Below are 15,988 nucleotides of genomic sequence, written 5' to 3'. Positions count from 1 at the left end.
CTCTATTCCTGGAATTAGCCATCCCCTTCTTTGACTATTCGACCTGCTCGAAGCAAGGAAGGGAATTCAGATGGCATTGAATGCCCTTTCCGCGAGAAGGATAGGAGTTGGCTTACCGCATCTACCTTCTCATCATGGGATAAGGGATGGTGCATCTACCTTCTCATCGTGGGATAAGGGCTGGGACATTAACTTAAGTACTAAAGCAGCTGGACCGACTGCCTTCGTTGATTCCCCACGAAGGAATTAGAATATCGCTACTTCCCCTTACTGTCCTAAGCAGGGGAGATGGATTAAAAACCTAGTGTGAAGGAAAGGCTGTAAATGTTGCTGACCATTAATCCGGTTGAAGGACAAATGGAATGGAGAGTAAAGAAAAATAAGGTCATTCTTCTGTCTAGCTTCTGGCAGTGCCCCTGATCCCTACGCTACGAGCAGAGGATGAGAAAATCCGCTAGGCCCAACCTAGGCCTGCTTTCTACCTATTTCCAGCATCTTAGGCAGTAATGGAGAGTGTCCGGAAAATCAATATATTGAGGTTAACCGAACCAAGAATTTCGAGCTTCCTTCCAACCAACTGAAAAACAGACACCTTTATACGACGATAGGAAGAGCACAATGCACGCTTTCTACAATGAATGAGCTCGTGAGTTATGGAAAACGAAAGTCTATCAATCACCTAACAAAGAAAGTAGGCATACACTTCCACTAACTTTCATCACCGGTTGGAACGAGATTTTTTGACTATGCAGATCCAGAACGAACTGTCCAACTCACAATTGAACATGATGCCCCAAATCAATCTTGGCCCAGGAGAACTAGTAGTGGAGCGAAAGAAAGACCTCACATTACGTACGCCAGAAGAAGCTTGTGAACGCGATATAAAGTGAATACCGCCTATGGCCGGGAATTCTTGAACAAGGAAGGGGCGGCCAGACATTACATACGCTAGGAAAACCTGAAATACGAGCCAACTTCGAGCAATGAAATGAATAATTCAAATTACGCAGAAAAGTCTGACTGCCAAACCTTAAGGTTTGTATTCCTCATAAACTTCTAGTTATTCTCCAGTATGAAAGGTTCTAGTGACATTGCTGCTATTGCTGGAAGTCCAGTTTCATTTTGGCTGGGAGTTCTCTGTCAGCTAGTGGGAGTCCTTCTATTCTCATTGTAGGCGTAGTTGCTTCTTTCATCCAGCCCAGCACGCCATATAATCCCTTTTCCATGCCCATGCTTTAACCTCTTTCTACACCTAAGTTAATGTCAATCCAAAGGAAGCCATTTAGATCTGAGTTAAGGAAGGAAGTGAATTTAAGCAAGAGAGCGATAGCATAGATATAAAGCTTAGACCAATAGGCATCTTAGGAAAGCTGATTTTAGGGGAAAAAAGTCTATTAGTATAATACCTCTCGGAGTTTCAGTTGCTATCCATTCTGTTTGAGTGCCATACAGCTTTTCCTATTCAGTTCTAGAACTAGTGGTTAAAGTGAATGAGCAATCTTGTGTATATCCAAGGTAAAGGGCAAGAGACTCTGTCAATTCATCCAATGAGTGAGCAGGACAGTGAAGTTAGAAATCCTTTAAGTCCCTCTTGAATTTAAGTAAACTCCGTCCCTCAAAAGTAAACAAGTTTTCAAGGGTATAGGGTAGCGTTTACTAGCCAGCAAGATAACAAAGCTCTTTTTTTCAATAATAAAAAGTAGTAGTTTTCCACGGCGGTGGGGTCTCAATGGAGAACTTTAGTTTCTTGTTCATCCTGCATTACAGCATAGGCAAGATCTCATCCTTCGATGAATCTAGGGGCTCAGAAGAGTGTCACCAACGATGGTAAATCGGTGGGCCAAACAAAAGAAAGACTGTCTCTTTGACGACGTGGTCACAGGGATACGATCCGACAAGAGAGATGCTGAAGAATATGCCCTCCTCACCTCAAGGGGTCAAGCACTCGATCTGAACTAAATCATCCTGCGGCACTCACATAATGAGCACATAGGGCAAGATGAAGAGAAGGATAAACGCGAAAGAGATCGTCAACTTCACCTTGGCATGCTTCCATCAGTGCCTCAAAACATTTGCTATTCTTATCTCTAGAATGGTGCTTCTATTGTTGTAGTGTTTCTAGCGAAAGAGGACAACGCTTTTTCTCGAAATGAAATAGACTAATTGGACTTCAAATCCAAATTTCAAGATTCTATAATCTATTTTTCATTAATTTGTTGAGTAGTCATTTTTTTCTATCATCGTGTATCATCGAATTTCCTTATTCCCGAATCTAAGGACTGGGGAGTTCTAATCTCGGGAAATGTCCCAGCTCGACGAGAGGAATCCAACTCAGACAGTAACACAGACTTCATTCAAATTACGAATTTTTTTATGAAAAAAGAAATGAAATTCAGTAGAAGAAGAAGGCTTCTCGTCGCTCCACTTATTGCTGCCACGCAAGATTGATGGAAAGCTTGGTGAGGGAGTTGTTCTTACTTGGCACAAGCGTTGTCTCAGCTAGGCATCCTTCCATGTGACAGATTGGTTAGGAGGTTAGTCGTAGAGCCAGCCCCTGAGCCCACTTCCCATTGTCATAGAAAACCAGACGATGTAACGTAATAGGAAGGTCTGCCGCCGAGTCAGAGTACTCAAGGAGTAGCAAGGAGAAGTAAGGAAGTAGGCGCCGAAGTAAAAGCTAGATCAGCATCTTCTCCTATTGAAATTCCTGGAGAGAAAGGAAAACTGTCAGGCTCTAGTTTATAGTTCAAGAGAAAGATCTTTCTTTTATTCCAATCCAGTAGAGTAGTAAGCAAGGTGAGAAGCCGGGAAAATAGGTCGGATCAACTGAAACATCATCTTAAAAAGAATCGCATTTGACAATTTCTGCCCGGTCTATAATCAATAGTAAAAAAGGAAAATGAAAACCTGTCAGAAGCGAAGCTTTGAGTTGAGACTAGATTACAGATTCTAGTATAGAAAGACCAGCGGCAACATCCGCTATAGAAGCTACCATTTGTTAGAACTCCCAATGGACATTTGAAGCAAGGTTCTTTAAGTCAGGAGTGGACCTACTAGGCTTGAATCCGTACGTTGAAGTAGAAGACTCGGCAATACCTATAGGAGAATTGAAACCAAGAGAAAGAAGACAGTCCTTCCCCTCATTCTAAGCCCCAATAGAAGAACTGAAACCAAGAGAAAGAAGACAGCTCTTCCCCTCATTCTAAGCCCGGCCACCTTTTCTTGTTTCCGTGGTTCTCCCCACGAGCTAGGCCATCTTCTCTCCTGTTGGTTCTTTCTTTACCGAGCCACCTTACCCGGTAGGGTAGTATTCAAATGGAGAACAGGAGAATAGAGCCACAAGATGAGCATTTTCATTGATCTGGACGCCAGAGGTCTAAAACCACAATCAAGGGTAAATAAACAATGTGCTTATGAAGCGAGGAATGAGGTTAGCTGTGAGGTCTCTCAGTACCTAGATTCGTGGGTGGAGCCGTAGAAGAGATCCTATTTTTTTCTTTGCGTGAGGAAGCGGAAAAGACAAAACCCTCTCTTGGAGAAAGCTAGTCCGTCCGATTGCTAATTCCACTATAACTTGATAACTTTATGGAATAAATACCTCCCTATGAAACCCCTGTTGGTGGATTCTGGCAAGCAAAAAGAAGACCTAAACCCGACTTTAAAAGCTTCAGTTGCCTTCCTCTCTCTGCCAATGGCTAGGTTAGCTATCTCTCTCTCGCTACGCCCTTGACCCTTATAAGAAATGACACATGCTATCCCGATTTGAAACATATAAGAGTCGTGGCATTCTCCGCATTACCTTGCCCTATCTTCATGCACTCAAGGATGAATCCGTGATAGTTTACTTTATACCCTAAATCTAGAATCTAATCTTTCATGATGTAAATATGTGCTAGTATATTTTTTATCTGGAATCTATTCTTTCATTATGTAAATATGTGTGGTGTTAGTGGACGGACAGATCCATCCGCGAGTGGTTCACCTTCTTCCTAAGCAAGGACGGAGCCGTCGAGTGAGGATTGGCTGAGCATGCTTTTGCTGCTCGTGGTGGAGTACTCTTTTAATTATTTGCTCTGTTATTGCCTCAGGATGTGATCGGAATTAAGCCACGTGTCGATACCCGGGGGGGCCGGACTCAAGGGATTCATTCTTTCTCGCACTAACGGAGGACATTAATTCTGGGCAAATTATCTATGTTAGAAGAATGCTGAAGATTCGCATTCCCTTGGTTCTACAAAGAAACCCGCAGGCACGCCTTATCTATGCGGAACCCATTCATGCCTTTTTCAGGTACGACGCGCATGCACTGGACCCCCTGGCCGGCCTGCAGTTCACCACGGGCACGTTCTACATGCTGGCATCGAGCATCAAGCAGCTGGCAAAGGAGCTCTGCGGCGGCCGCTGCATCTTCTTCCTGGAGGGACACGGCTTTTAACTTGGTTTTGCGACCGGCGAGACGAACGCCGGTGCTAATTTCTGATGAGCCTGTGATTGGCATATATAGCTGCTGTCTCGCGTCATCATCGTCGTCTACCTCTGATGTTCCTGGCCCCCGTGAAGTTGACGAGGCAAAAATGGGCCGGTTGCCGTCGTCGGGAGACAGCTGCAATCTAGCACGTGGTCCGAAGAAAGCCACGTCGTCTGCTGGTTCAACAGATCATATACGGATCCACGTCGTCAGTAGCTAGTATACCCGGCCATACCCACACCACACCAAACAAACCCCTGTCGTCGTCCATGCATGGCTCCGAGATGAGGATACGTGGTCGCATGCAAGCCAGTCGGTCAGAAGTCAGCACCCAAGAGACCCTAGCAGGATGCGTGGCAGAACATGTGCCACTACAGGTTACAGGTCCCCAACGACACCGCCCGCAGGCCACTACAGTTTGCAGAACATGTGCCACTACAGTTTACAGGACACCGCTACAATTAAAGAAGAAGACATGGGCGAGTACATAATGTATAATAGACATCATGCTATAAAACCTAGCAGGATGCGTGGCAGAACATGTGCCACAGTCCACAGGTCCCCGACGACACCGTGCGTACTCTGCTTCTACGACATTGCATGTTCTCTAAAACCTGCCCGTGTTCCCATGTATAGTCCTAGTAGGAGTAATAACAAATCAGAAGCCACTTATCAATTGTTTTCAACGGAAAAATAACCATGGCGTAGTCGCTGTTCTCATCCCAGCAAAGGAACGAGATGAGATGAAGGATGTTCAACAATCAGATGTTTCAGGTCCATTTCTACTTTAAAAAAAATTACTCCCTCCATTTCAAATTGTAGTTTTTTTAGTTTTTCTAGGTTCATAAATATTATTATGCACCTAGACATACGTTATATCCAGGTGCATAGCAAAAACTATACGCTAGAAAGGAAAGTTAAAATGACCTATAATTTTGGAATAGAGGAAGTAGGTGTCAATTATCTTCCAGGTGAGCTTTTTATGTTGGGTGTGTCATCATGGAGGATGCTGCGGTCAGCCTCATGCATTTCGAAGGGGGGCTACCGGCCGAGATGTGAAGTTGGGAGAAGAGATCTGATTTGTAGAGTTTCACCTTTAAGTTGTGGCACCACCAACTAGCTACTGAAGGAGCCATTAGGGGCCATTGCTCCATTTGTCCGACGACGTGGTGCGTGGACGTACGGTCCGTAGCCCAACACGTAGAGCAAAGAAAACAAAGTTATCAAGCATGGAATGGAATACAATACAATACAATAATTAAATTCGCAGGACCGCATGCCAGCAGGCAGCAGCTAGGGATCATTCGCAGGAACGCGAGTGCTGGCAATCGGCTAAAGGTGTAACGGCAGCAAAAGCCCTGAACCACAAAGCAACACCATCACTTGATGATTCAACGGTTCTCAAGTCTCACGGAATGCTCAGGTGTCGCCCTATATAAGAGCGCGAGGCGACGTGTGTCCCCTGTCCGTGCGTGTGTGAGAGAGATACCTAGCAGCATAGGGCCATTAGTTAGCAGCCAAGGTAGAGCGACAGGAAAGATGGTGGTGATGCGTTCCGACGTGCAGGTGGTGGAGAGCAGCCTCGTAACCCCGAGCGAGGCCACGCCGAGGCAGCAGCTCTGGCTCTCCCCCCTCGACGTCCTGCTGGTCAACAGGGGCCACACCCCGGCCGTCTACTTCTACCACCCCGCCGCCGATGCAGCGGCGGCGAAGGACTTCTTCGACGTAGCGCGGCTCAAGGAGTCCTTGGCCAGGGCCTTGGTGGACTTCTACCCGCTCGCCGGTCGCCTCACCGTCGACGCCGGCGGCCGGTTCGTCATCGACTGCAACGCCGAGGGCGCGCTCCTCGCCGTCGCCCGCTCCGACCTCACCGTCGCCGACTTCGCCGACGTCGTCCCGTCGCCGGAGCTCAAGGACCTCTTCGTCCCCCGCGTCGACCCGCCGTCGTCCGTCATGCTCGCCGTGCAGGTCACCTTCCTCGGGTGCGGCGGGGTGGCCTTCGGGACCGCGCTGCACCACGCCGTCGCCGACGCCACCAGCGCGTTCCGCTTCTTCCGCGCGTGGGCCGCATTGTGCAGAGGCGGCGGCGCCATGGTGGAGATGGAGATGGAACCCCCCTGCCACGACCGTACCCTCCTCCGTGCGCGGTCGCCACCGTTCGTGAACCCGGACGCCTTCGCCGTGTTCTGCCCGAAGCTAACCCTGACCCAGCGTTCGGGCCCCGTCGCCAGCAAGGTCTTCGACATCTCCAAGGACCATGTCGCCGCCCTGAAGCAGGCCTGCGGCGGCGTCAGCACCTTTTGCGCGCTGAGCGCCCACGTGTGGCGGTGCGTGTGCGTCGCGAGGGGCCTGCCGGCGGACGCCACCACACGCCTCACCCTCCCGGCCAACGTCCGCCGCCGGATCAAGCCACCGGTTCCCGACAGTTACTTCGGAAACGCGCTCATCTGGGTGGGGACGTCCGGCGTCGTGCGCGACGTCACCTCGGAGGCGCTGGCCGACACCGCCGGCCGGATCAGGGGCTCCGTCCGCCGGATGGACGACGACGTGGTGCGCTCGGCCATCGACTACTTCGAGCTGGCGGAGAACAACGGGAAGCCCATCCCCGGCGACATGCCGGAGACGGAGCTGAGGGTGATCAGCTGGCTCGGCATGCCGGTGTACGACGCGGACTACGGGTGGGGGAAGCCGCAGATGATGGTGCGCGCCGAGTCGGAGCGCTCGGGGTTCGTGTACCTCATCAACGACGGCGCCGGCGTGCAGGTGGTGGTGTGCGCGGAGGCCGCGAGGCTCAAGGAGTTCGAGAAGCTGCTGTATGCGAACATGCGGCCATGAAGTTGGAGCACTTCTTTTGTTGAACATAAGGGAAGTGCTAGCGCCCGGACATCCGATAATTTTGTTTTATCGGATGTTTTGTCACAACATCGAAAAATAACTATCAAAACTTTAAAAATTAACACTTGCAATACCGAGAATTGCAACACCTTTACGTGCATGAAACATCCCGAATTGCTTCGTGCAACATTCAAAACAGACACATTGCAACAAAAAAAAATCTTTTACAATATTGCAACAACGAAAGAAGAAGAGACGAAACAAAGAAAATAACCATATGCAATATCATGAACAAGTTGGTGCAACACCCGATTGCTGGCAAGTCAGACCGTTGCAAAACAGATGAAACATCAAAAGCCACCGTTGCAACATCCAAAAATAACTATTGCAATACCATGAGATACCTATTGCAACACTCAGATCCACGACAACCAGCTTGCCCGTTGTCGGTCGAAGGAGAGGAGATGCCGCCGGATCTGAGGAGGCTACCACCGGCCGGGGTAGGGGAGGGTCAGGGGCTTGCTCGGATCTTGCGCGGGGTCGGGGAGAGGGCCACTAGATCCGAGGGCATTGGGCGCTCCCGGTGGGTTGAGGACGCTGGAGTGGGGGGAGGGACGCCGCCTGGGTGGGGGACGAGGCTGTCGGGGTGGAAGAGCGTGACGCCGTCGAGGTGGAGAGGAGGACGCTGGCGTGGGGCGCGGGTGGGGGACGAGGTCGCCGGGTGGGGGAACGCGACGCCGTCGAGGTGGGCAAGGAGGACGCCGGCGTGGGGTGCGGGTGGGAGACAAGGGCGCCGGAGTGGAGGAGGAGGACACCGGGGTGGAAGGTTGAAGAAGAAAGGGGATGGGGAAGAAAAAGAACTATGGGAATGGATAGGAAGTGGAGGGAGCGGAACGACGTCCGGCGTGTCCGGACGCTCGGACGGTAGCGTTTCCCTTTTACAAAACAAATAACATGTATTTTGGATATGTTTATTAGGGCGCTGCTAGCGCCGGGACGTTCGACGTCCGGGCGTAGCATCGGACGCTGCTATTAGATTAAAAAAAACTTCCACTGAAACATTTGCTTAATGTTGCAAGTAACATCGATTTCTATTCAGCAAGCTGTCATTTCAACGAGCAACTCCTCCTCCTTGGTCGGACATACCCGCCTCGCGTCTATTCACGAAAATGAGTTCATAACTGAAAATCCCATATGCCATGGTCCTAAAATTAGGCTAATAAACCTTTTGCAACATCTCGAACCAACAAGCAAAATATCACAATTTAACTACTGCAACATCTCAAAAGCAAATATTCAACATGAAAAATCAATCAACGAAAATCTCAGTCTGTCAGTCGCACATGTGTGAAACATTAAAAACCATTACATGTAACATTTTTTTATACCAGTAGCAACATTACATGTCTACTTGATAGATGATGCAACATCAAAGGTCAATTAGCGAAACATCTCGAGTAAGCTACTCCAACATTGAAAAGTCCTGTGCAGATCCAGAGACCTCATCCATGAAGGAGCCTCATATCCATCACAAAGAAGCTCCCCGTCAGCGAGGCCAGCCCCGACATCTCCAACCATCCAATACGTCGGAAAAATCGAACATGAGACTGGACATCTTAAAACCAATATTGCAACATCAAAGACCATCTAGTGCAACATCAGCAAACACTAATCGCAACATCTCAGAAATACCAACTGCAACATCATAAAATTTCGGTACGTCGTGGCTTACTGGTGCTTCTAAACTTGGAGTCTTCTTCCTCCATAGCACAATAGAATGCTCTCATGGAGTCATAGAATGCTCTCATGGAGTCATGGACCTCCTCCCGGTAGGCACATGAGTAGGAGCAAGCGCATGGCTCGGCCACCAGCATAGGAGCAAGCGACTCAGCATTCTGCGACCATATCATCAAACGACACGAACGCGAATAGCTCGTGACCCAGGTCGGCGGCGACGGCGCCCAACGGGAGCTTGATGGGCGCACTACTTTGGCCTTTAGGGGCGTGGGGGATGACCCTGCAATCTCACTAGCATCTGGTGTGTGTGGGCTGGATGCCTGGATGAGGAGGGGGTAGCTTTTCATGGAAGGAACCAGAGGAGGGGAAAGTGAAAGGATAAGAGATGAATGCGTGGAGGCAATGAGTGGTGAAGGAGCATAATATGTTTTTTCCGTGTGGACCCGCGTCTGATAGTTTCACCATCCACCAGACAGCTGTGCTGTAGCATTACCCTTTTTATTATGCTGTAACACATTCCTCCGTTTTGCTTCATTGCAATTTGCAAACGGTTCCTTAGAATTTTGTGATGTCTCGAGGACTGAGGCTTATTATCTACATCCGTTGACCGTTTTGAACATGAAACATGTATATTGTACGCTTGAGCATGAGATTGGTTAAGTTACATGGTAGTACCATACTCTATAGTCAGTCGTGTTTATCATTTTGATAGGTTTCGATAATTTTCAACGTGCTTTCGATTGGATAGTTTCGTTTCCGATGTTATTAGAGTACCAACGCCGTTCTTGTTTCCGACAATATCTATTATTTTTATGTTGGAGTAAAAATGTTGAAAGCGACAATGGTGAGCCCTTTCTTGCCCAATCATTTTCACCCTTGTCCCGCAAATGGATCAGCTACCGGGCCCGAAAAATAAAAGAAAAACCACGTAAAAGATCAGAACCCAATCACGGAACACAAGAAGATATAGTGGGCCGACGATAGCAACAGAAAACGGCCCACCCGCGCCATCACAAAACAACGAACCGTACAAAAACGACAGAAAAAAGCCTGGCCTTATGGGCCCTAGTGGGCTGAAACTTCTGCTCCCAGCAGAAGAAACGGAAAAGCAAGAAAGCCGTGTTCCGCTGCCTGCACCCTGCAGCGGTGCCTCCGCCGTTTCGCCTGCCGTGCCGCACCCCCCGCCCCTCCCGCGCCGCCGCCTGCCGACTGCCTCCTGGCCCCTTCTTCGAGACCGCGACGTGTGCATCTCTGGATCCAACTCAAGCCCCGCTGCGCCTAAAGCTGCTCCTGTCTTGCCGCCCGGGGAACCATCTCATCTGCGCTCCCCCGGCCGGAACCGGAAGCAAAGGTGAGGAATCCGCAAGCTACATGGACCTTTTCTTCAATCCGCTGCTTGTGTAGGCAGGGGGCGGAGGCAGTCTGGGAATACCCAACTTTTTTTTTTGCAGAAAAACAAGTATATATCAAGAAATACACATATACATGCCATATTGGGCTACATTTTCGTTCGTGAGTTAAAACTTAGCCCAGACAAACATCCAACCCAACAAACGAAGTCCTCTTCCCACCAGGCCAGCTTCGGCCCACAGATAACGGATTCACGGCCCACAAAATAGACCCGCCGGCCTGCTCCCACCAGGCCACCACGCCACGGACGCCAGCACACCAGCAACCGCGTCTCGCTCCATCGCTCGGCTCGCCTGGCAGCCCTCTGTTCTCTCGCTCGATTCCTCTCCCATTCGACAATCTCCCTCCTCCCGTTCCCCAAAATCCATAGCATTGAAAACCCTAAATCGTAGATCGGTGGCCGGAGTGGCGGGGACGGAGGGCGAACCGGCGGAGGCACGACAGGAGCGAGCGCCGGCAGGGGGCCGTGGCTGTGCGCTCCCGTCCTCCCGCCGCTCGCGCTCGGTGCTCGGCCGCTGCGCGGCGCGCGGCTTCGCCCGTGCGGCGCCGCGCTTGGTGCTGCAGGCTGCCCGGCTGCTGCAGTGCCGCGCTGCGTGCTGGCCTGGCACCTAGCGCGCTAGGCGCAGCCAGTCCGCAAGGGGCCAGGGACGGGGTCACGGGGTTCACAACCAGTAGAGCCAGGCTAGCTGCTGCCAGTGAACCAGAGGACAGAGCCACAGAGGTGAGAACTTTGCAGTTAGACTGAGTAGTAGAGCTTTGCAATTAGAAATTTTGTAGCACAATTGATATCAGGACTGATTGATATACTATTTTGTTAATTAGTGCTTATATCTCTAAGTGTAGATCATTTTGTTATTTAAGGACTTCCCTTTGTTTCATGGATATACTAGAGTTGAACAGCTTCGTACATTTATTTTTTAGATTATCTATATTAACATATTGTGAACCTTTTACTGTTCATCTGGACCTTTTTATTTATTAGGAGATGGGAATACCCAAGTCTAGAATCCTGGCTCCGCCACTGTGTGTAGGATCATTAGTACTTGGCTGTTGCTGTGCCGCATGTCCAGACAGGGTACTGAACTCCAACTTGGTAGTTGGTACCTGCCGGGACATGCGATTCTGGCCGGCGGCGATGTGGCTTCCCATGTGTCTTTGCTATTGCAAACGATTTCCACTTCGCTGTTGCATCTGTTACCCACGAGATTCCCACGCTCTGAAGTCTAAATCTCACCCTACTACTTGGTAAAGACAGCAGATTTACCCCAATTAGATGACTACACAAATCTTTGTTCCAGTCAATTTTGGTTCTTGGCCATTGTAATTGGCTTGCGTAGTAGAATGCCCTCGTTGGGCCTTATGTAATCCAAAGAGATGGTCCTGTTACCCACACTATTTGAAGAAGTGAAGAAGTGATTTCATCTCTTTTCAGGTTTTAGGAACGCAATATGTCTTCCGAGGAGCTGAGGACAAGCTTTGCAGATTTGGTAGTGGGTTCGCCAAACCAGACAGCGGGCCAAAATAATTCTTCAGGTGTTTCATCGTCCGAGGAGGGCCTGCAAGTCACTTGTTTCACGGAGGACCTTCATGATGTCACACTTCATTTTCAGATAGTTAGGCTCTCGAAACAGGTAAATAAGGTTTCTTAGCTCCAATCAAAGTATCAAACTGAAAGTTGTTCAAATTCATGGCGTATCATGAATTCGTTGTTATGATAAAGGTTGCTTATGCTACTTCTAATGACTTCAATGCTGTCCGTTATGATAAAAGTTGCTTATGGCTTTGTACTTTCATTCAGTAAATCAAAGTTACTAGTGTATCATGTCATGACCTGAAAGCATGCTAGTTTTAGCATTGGCAGGTCCATCTTGTCCTCATGAGGTAAGGTTGTTCACATAGTGTTCATTGTTCACAACGCAGTTAGCACTGACCAAGTAATATGAGAAAATCGAGACCCCTACTTTTTTTAACATTTTGGAACAGAGTTTTCTTACTTCATTCACCACCATGACTCTTTTGGTCCAATCCGTACAGCCAAGCACGACATGCAAAGGAAATAATTTGTTTATAGATAAGCCAAGAAACCTTCACCTGAAGGAAAGAGTGTGAATGGTATTACTACTGGTTGCTGCTTTGTTCACTTGTTCTATTTGTTAGACATATGGGTAAAACCAAGGTGTTCTACCTGATGTCAAATTCCATTAAGAAAGCGAGTAAATTTGGAACCTGAAGTTACAAGTATGTCCTGTATGTCTCTTGTTATGGCACAAAGCATGGCACTTAAGCATGTGTTTGGTTTGGGGATCAAGTGGGTTGGGTTGGCTCCGTCCCTCTTTTTTGGGTTGGGTTCGACCCACTCCGTGTTTGGTTGAATTGGTTGGATTCATTCTAGTTTTTGTTTGGTTAGAGATATCTAGAGGGATGGATGGATGTCCTCTTTAACACCGTTAGCATGAGTTACTAGCAGGTCCCACCTGTTAGCTGTGGATCCCATCTGTCATCCTCTATTTTTTCCTAGCACCCTATCTTCTTCCTCTGGCCAGACCTTATCTTCTTCCTTGGCAGCCCGAGCCTCCTCTGCGCCACCACCGGCTGGCCCCTCCCCAGCCCGTCCCCTCTCCGCCCCGACCGCCGCCTCCTGCGCCACGAGCCTGCATAACGCCGCCGCCGACTGGCCGCTCACCACCCCACCTCGCCCGGCCCCTCTTCGCCCTGGCCACTGCCTCCTGTGCCCCCAGCCTGCATAGCATCGCCGCCGGCTGGCCCCTCCCCACCCGTCGAGCCGCCCGCGCCGTCCTCCACGCCGCGTCGCCCGCACCATCCTCTGCCGTGCGCCACGCGACTCTGCCGTGCAGCGCCGCCGGTTTGGCCCCACCGTGTAGCGCTGCTGGCTTCGTCGCACGGCGACATCTCCGCCGGCTCATGCAGCCTCGCGCATCCTCTGGAGCTGCCTCGCGCGCACGAAGAAGAAGATGACGGACTGACGGATGAAGACGCCGTTGGGTCGGAACGATTCCTTCATTTTGGCCGGACTGGATGAACCCAGGTATTGGGGGAATATTCCCTTTCTGGGATGAACCCAACCCACTAGTTTTTCAACCAAACACGTTCCCAACTGGGTCCGACCCATCCCAAACTTTGAACCCTCAAACCAAACACATGCTAAGTGTTTGGCTGTTCCACGTTGTCACTGTGAGCAAAGCTTCTAGTGATTATTTATATATCATGGTCACATTGGGCAAATGGGCTCATAGCCTTCGATTTGTCTGAACATTGATTCGTTGCTATACTTTCTGTATTCAGCATATTTTAGATGTTTCTCACTGCCTGTTTGCAATGTGATGTTTCTCACTGCCTGTTTGCAATGTTTCATCTCTCATGCTTTAATTGGTGTATTGAATCGTTATGTGAGTGATTATATTTGAGGTTTTCTGATTTGTTTTGATCAGATCTATGCGTGGGTTGGATGCAACACGGCAAAATTTGGCCATTTGTATGCTGCTGCAACCACTAGGCCGGTAAGTGGTAATTGTTTCTTCTTAGAAGATGATGTTTAATTATTTCATTTTTGTCATTTTTTTCACAGTTTTGACTCATGATAACTGATATCTTGTTATTTCTGTTGCCATTTTCGCCATGTTGCCTTCTCATGGCCCATGCAGGACAACAGAGTGAGCGTCACCTCTGTACTAGGAGGAACTTCTGACAACACCGGATCAGGCATGGCCCGTCGTCTAGGTACTGTTTCTGTTGGCAGTTAAGCAGTGTCAGCATTCATGGTAGCTTACTAACAACATCAAGCTTTGCATCTGCTCATGTTTCAGTGCTGAAGACCGGTCTGAACATAGTCCTTGCATGCAACATCCCAAAAGACAGCCCCATGCTCGAGGTACTCACAGGCGCGCTCAACTCGGCACAACAATTTCTGAATTTGTGTATCTGACGCTCATTGTCACTGGTTCATGGTTTCAGGCTGCTGCGGAGAGGAAGCTGGTAGAGAAGCTGAAAGGTTTGGGCTACATGAGACCCGTAGCTGGGGAGGCTACTACTTCCACTGCACACTGATGGGTGGTGTGATCTGGTGAGGTTTCGGTCTCAAAGGCGTAGTTTCACCATTAATTAGATGTAGGAGGATCCGAGGAAGGCTTGTGATTTTTGCTGGGCTCAATTGATTGGGCATCTGTATGCTGTTATGTGGCAGAAGTATTCCAGCCGTCCAGGGCTTGTGCACAACGACAGCCTTCCTAGAACGCAAATTGATCAATGTCTTGCATGACTGAGAGTCAGCTTCTGACCATGGCGGTTTGTATTCAGATCGCTGAGCACCATGCCTGCGCTGGGCCAGATCGCAAATCGAAGTTTCTGGGCATTTTTCAGGCGTTAGATGGCCGCTACGCGGGGGAACAACAGATTTACTTGATGAAATCCAAGTTGCGCTTTTAATTCTGATGTGCATCGATCTACTTATAATAAATAAAAGAAAACTACTGCTTGTTGCATTTTTTTTTGGCATGTGCGGAGGGTGGATGGGCCATTTGTAACCGCAATATTCACATGGAGGTTCATGCTTTTTTGGCCATGGTTATCTTCTCCGTCAAGATTTATGGTTTGACAGCTGTTCTAGTAAGAAATCAACAAGCAGATATTAAAAAGGCCCCCAAAAGAGATGCTGATCGATCCTGACTATGCGTTTTTCGAGAACAATAAATTTCGGTTTTTTTTGTAATAAGGAACCATAAATTTCGTTGAGCTAGGTTTCGATCAATCCACTGTTTTTTCTCCCATTCCTTGTTTCCCCATTCGACGTCGATCACCACTTCACCAGCAGAGTGGGGGCACGTTTGTTGCTAGCCACACTTAGGTCCTATTTGGCACAGCTTCACTCCTAAACTCCAGCAACTCCATCAAAAAATTCAGCCAAACACCCTAACTCCAAAACTTCATGGAGTTGCCAACTTCATGGAGCTGGAGTGCAAATGGAGGTGGAGTTTTGGAGCACCTCTTTTGCTGCTCTAGAAACCTCTCTTTTGAACCTCCTCGTGGAGTTGGTGGATAACCAATACCACTGGTTATGGAAAAAAAACGTTTCGTTCTATTCTATTGTTCCCCATCGTCAAGGCCAGTCGATCGCCCAGCGCCTGTCGCCGCCCAGCACCGCGCCCGTCGCCACCCCGCGTCGCGCCCGTCGCCGCCCACCCCGCCGCCCGTCCCGCCACTCGCCGCCTGTCCTGCCGCTCGCCGCCCAGGCCCGCTGCCCACCCCGCCGCCCGTTGGCATATTGAAAGTGGAAGATTTTGACAGACCAAGGGAAACATTTGCAAAAGTCTTTTGAGTTTCACTCTTCCTGACCATGTTCATCTATCAATTTACAGCATATGTTGGGATATTGAAAGGGGATGGATGGATGTAAAATACACACAACCCGTTGGCATATTGAAAGGGGAAGAAGAAGATGGGATAGAGAGGATGACAAGTGGGGTCTTAATTGGGGGGCAACAATGGCAATCCACACTAAAATCGATCTTTTTTGGAGCTGAG

General features: G+C 49.1%; 2 protein-coding genes across 5 annotated transcripts; both read left to right on the top strand.

The window, feature by feature from the left end:
• The first annotated feature begins 5,874 nt into the window (after positions 1-5,874).
• LOC101766579 (putrescine hydroxycinnamoyltransferase 1) lies at positions 5,875-7,436 on the top strand. Its single transcript, XM_004977141.4, has one exon. The coding sequence runs from the start codon at positions 6,008-6,010 to the stop codon at positions 7,301-7,303; it is 1,296 nt and encodes a 431-aa protein (XP_004977198.1). The 5' UTR covers positions 5,875-6,007; the 3' UTR covers positions 7,304-7,436.
• A 3,286-nt stretch (positions 7,437-10,722) lies between these two features.
• LOC101765617 (proteasome assembly chaperone 4) lies at positions 10,723-15,039 on the top strand. Of its 4 annotated transcripts, none has more exons than XM_012847235.2 (7): positions 10,723-11,171; positions 11,883-12,081; positions 13,900-13,968; positions 14,113-14,188; positions 14,275-14,339; positions 14,423-14,531; positions 14,765-15,039. In XM_012847235.2, the coding sequence occupies exons 2-6, from the start codon at positions 11,899-11,901 to the stop codon at positions 14,513-14,515; spliced, it is 486 nt and encodes a 161-aa protein (XP_012702689.1). In that variant the 5' UTR covers positions 10,723-11,171; positions 11,883-11,898; the 3' UTR covers positions 14,516-14,531; positions 14,765-15,039. The 4 variants fall into 4 exon arrangements, with proteins under 4 accessions (XP_012702689.1, XP_004977197.1, XP_004977196.1 ...); XM_004977140.3 differs by having other exon boundaries at positions 14,655-15,027; XM_004977139.4 differs by having other exon boundaries at positions 10,724-11,171; positions 14,652-15,027.
• Positions 15,040-15,988: the final 949 nt, after the last annotated feature.

This window comes from Setaria italica, chromosome VII (assembly GCF_000263155.2).
Source record: "Setaria italica strain Yugu1 chromosome VII, Setaria_italica_v2.0, whole genome shotgun sequence".
Taxonomy (NCBI): Eukaryota; Viridiplantae; Streptophyta; class Magnoliopsida; order Poales; family Poaceae; genus Setaria; species Setaria italica.
Note: the sequence above shows the minus strand (reverse complement) of the source record. Positions and strands in the feature narration are given on the sequence as shown.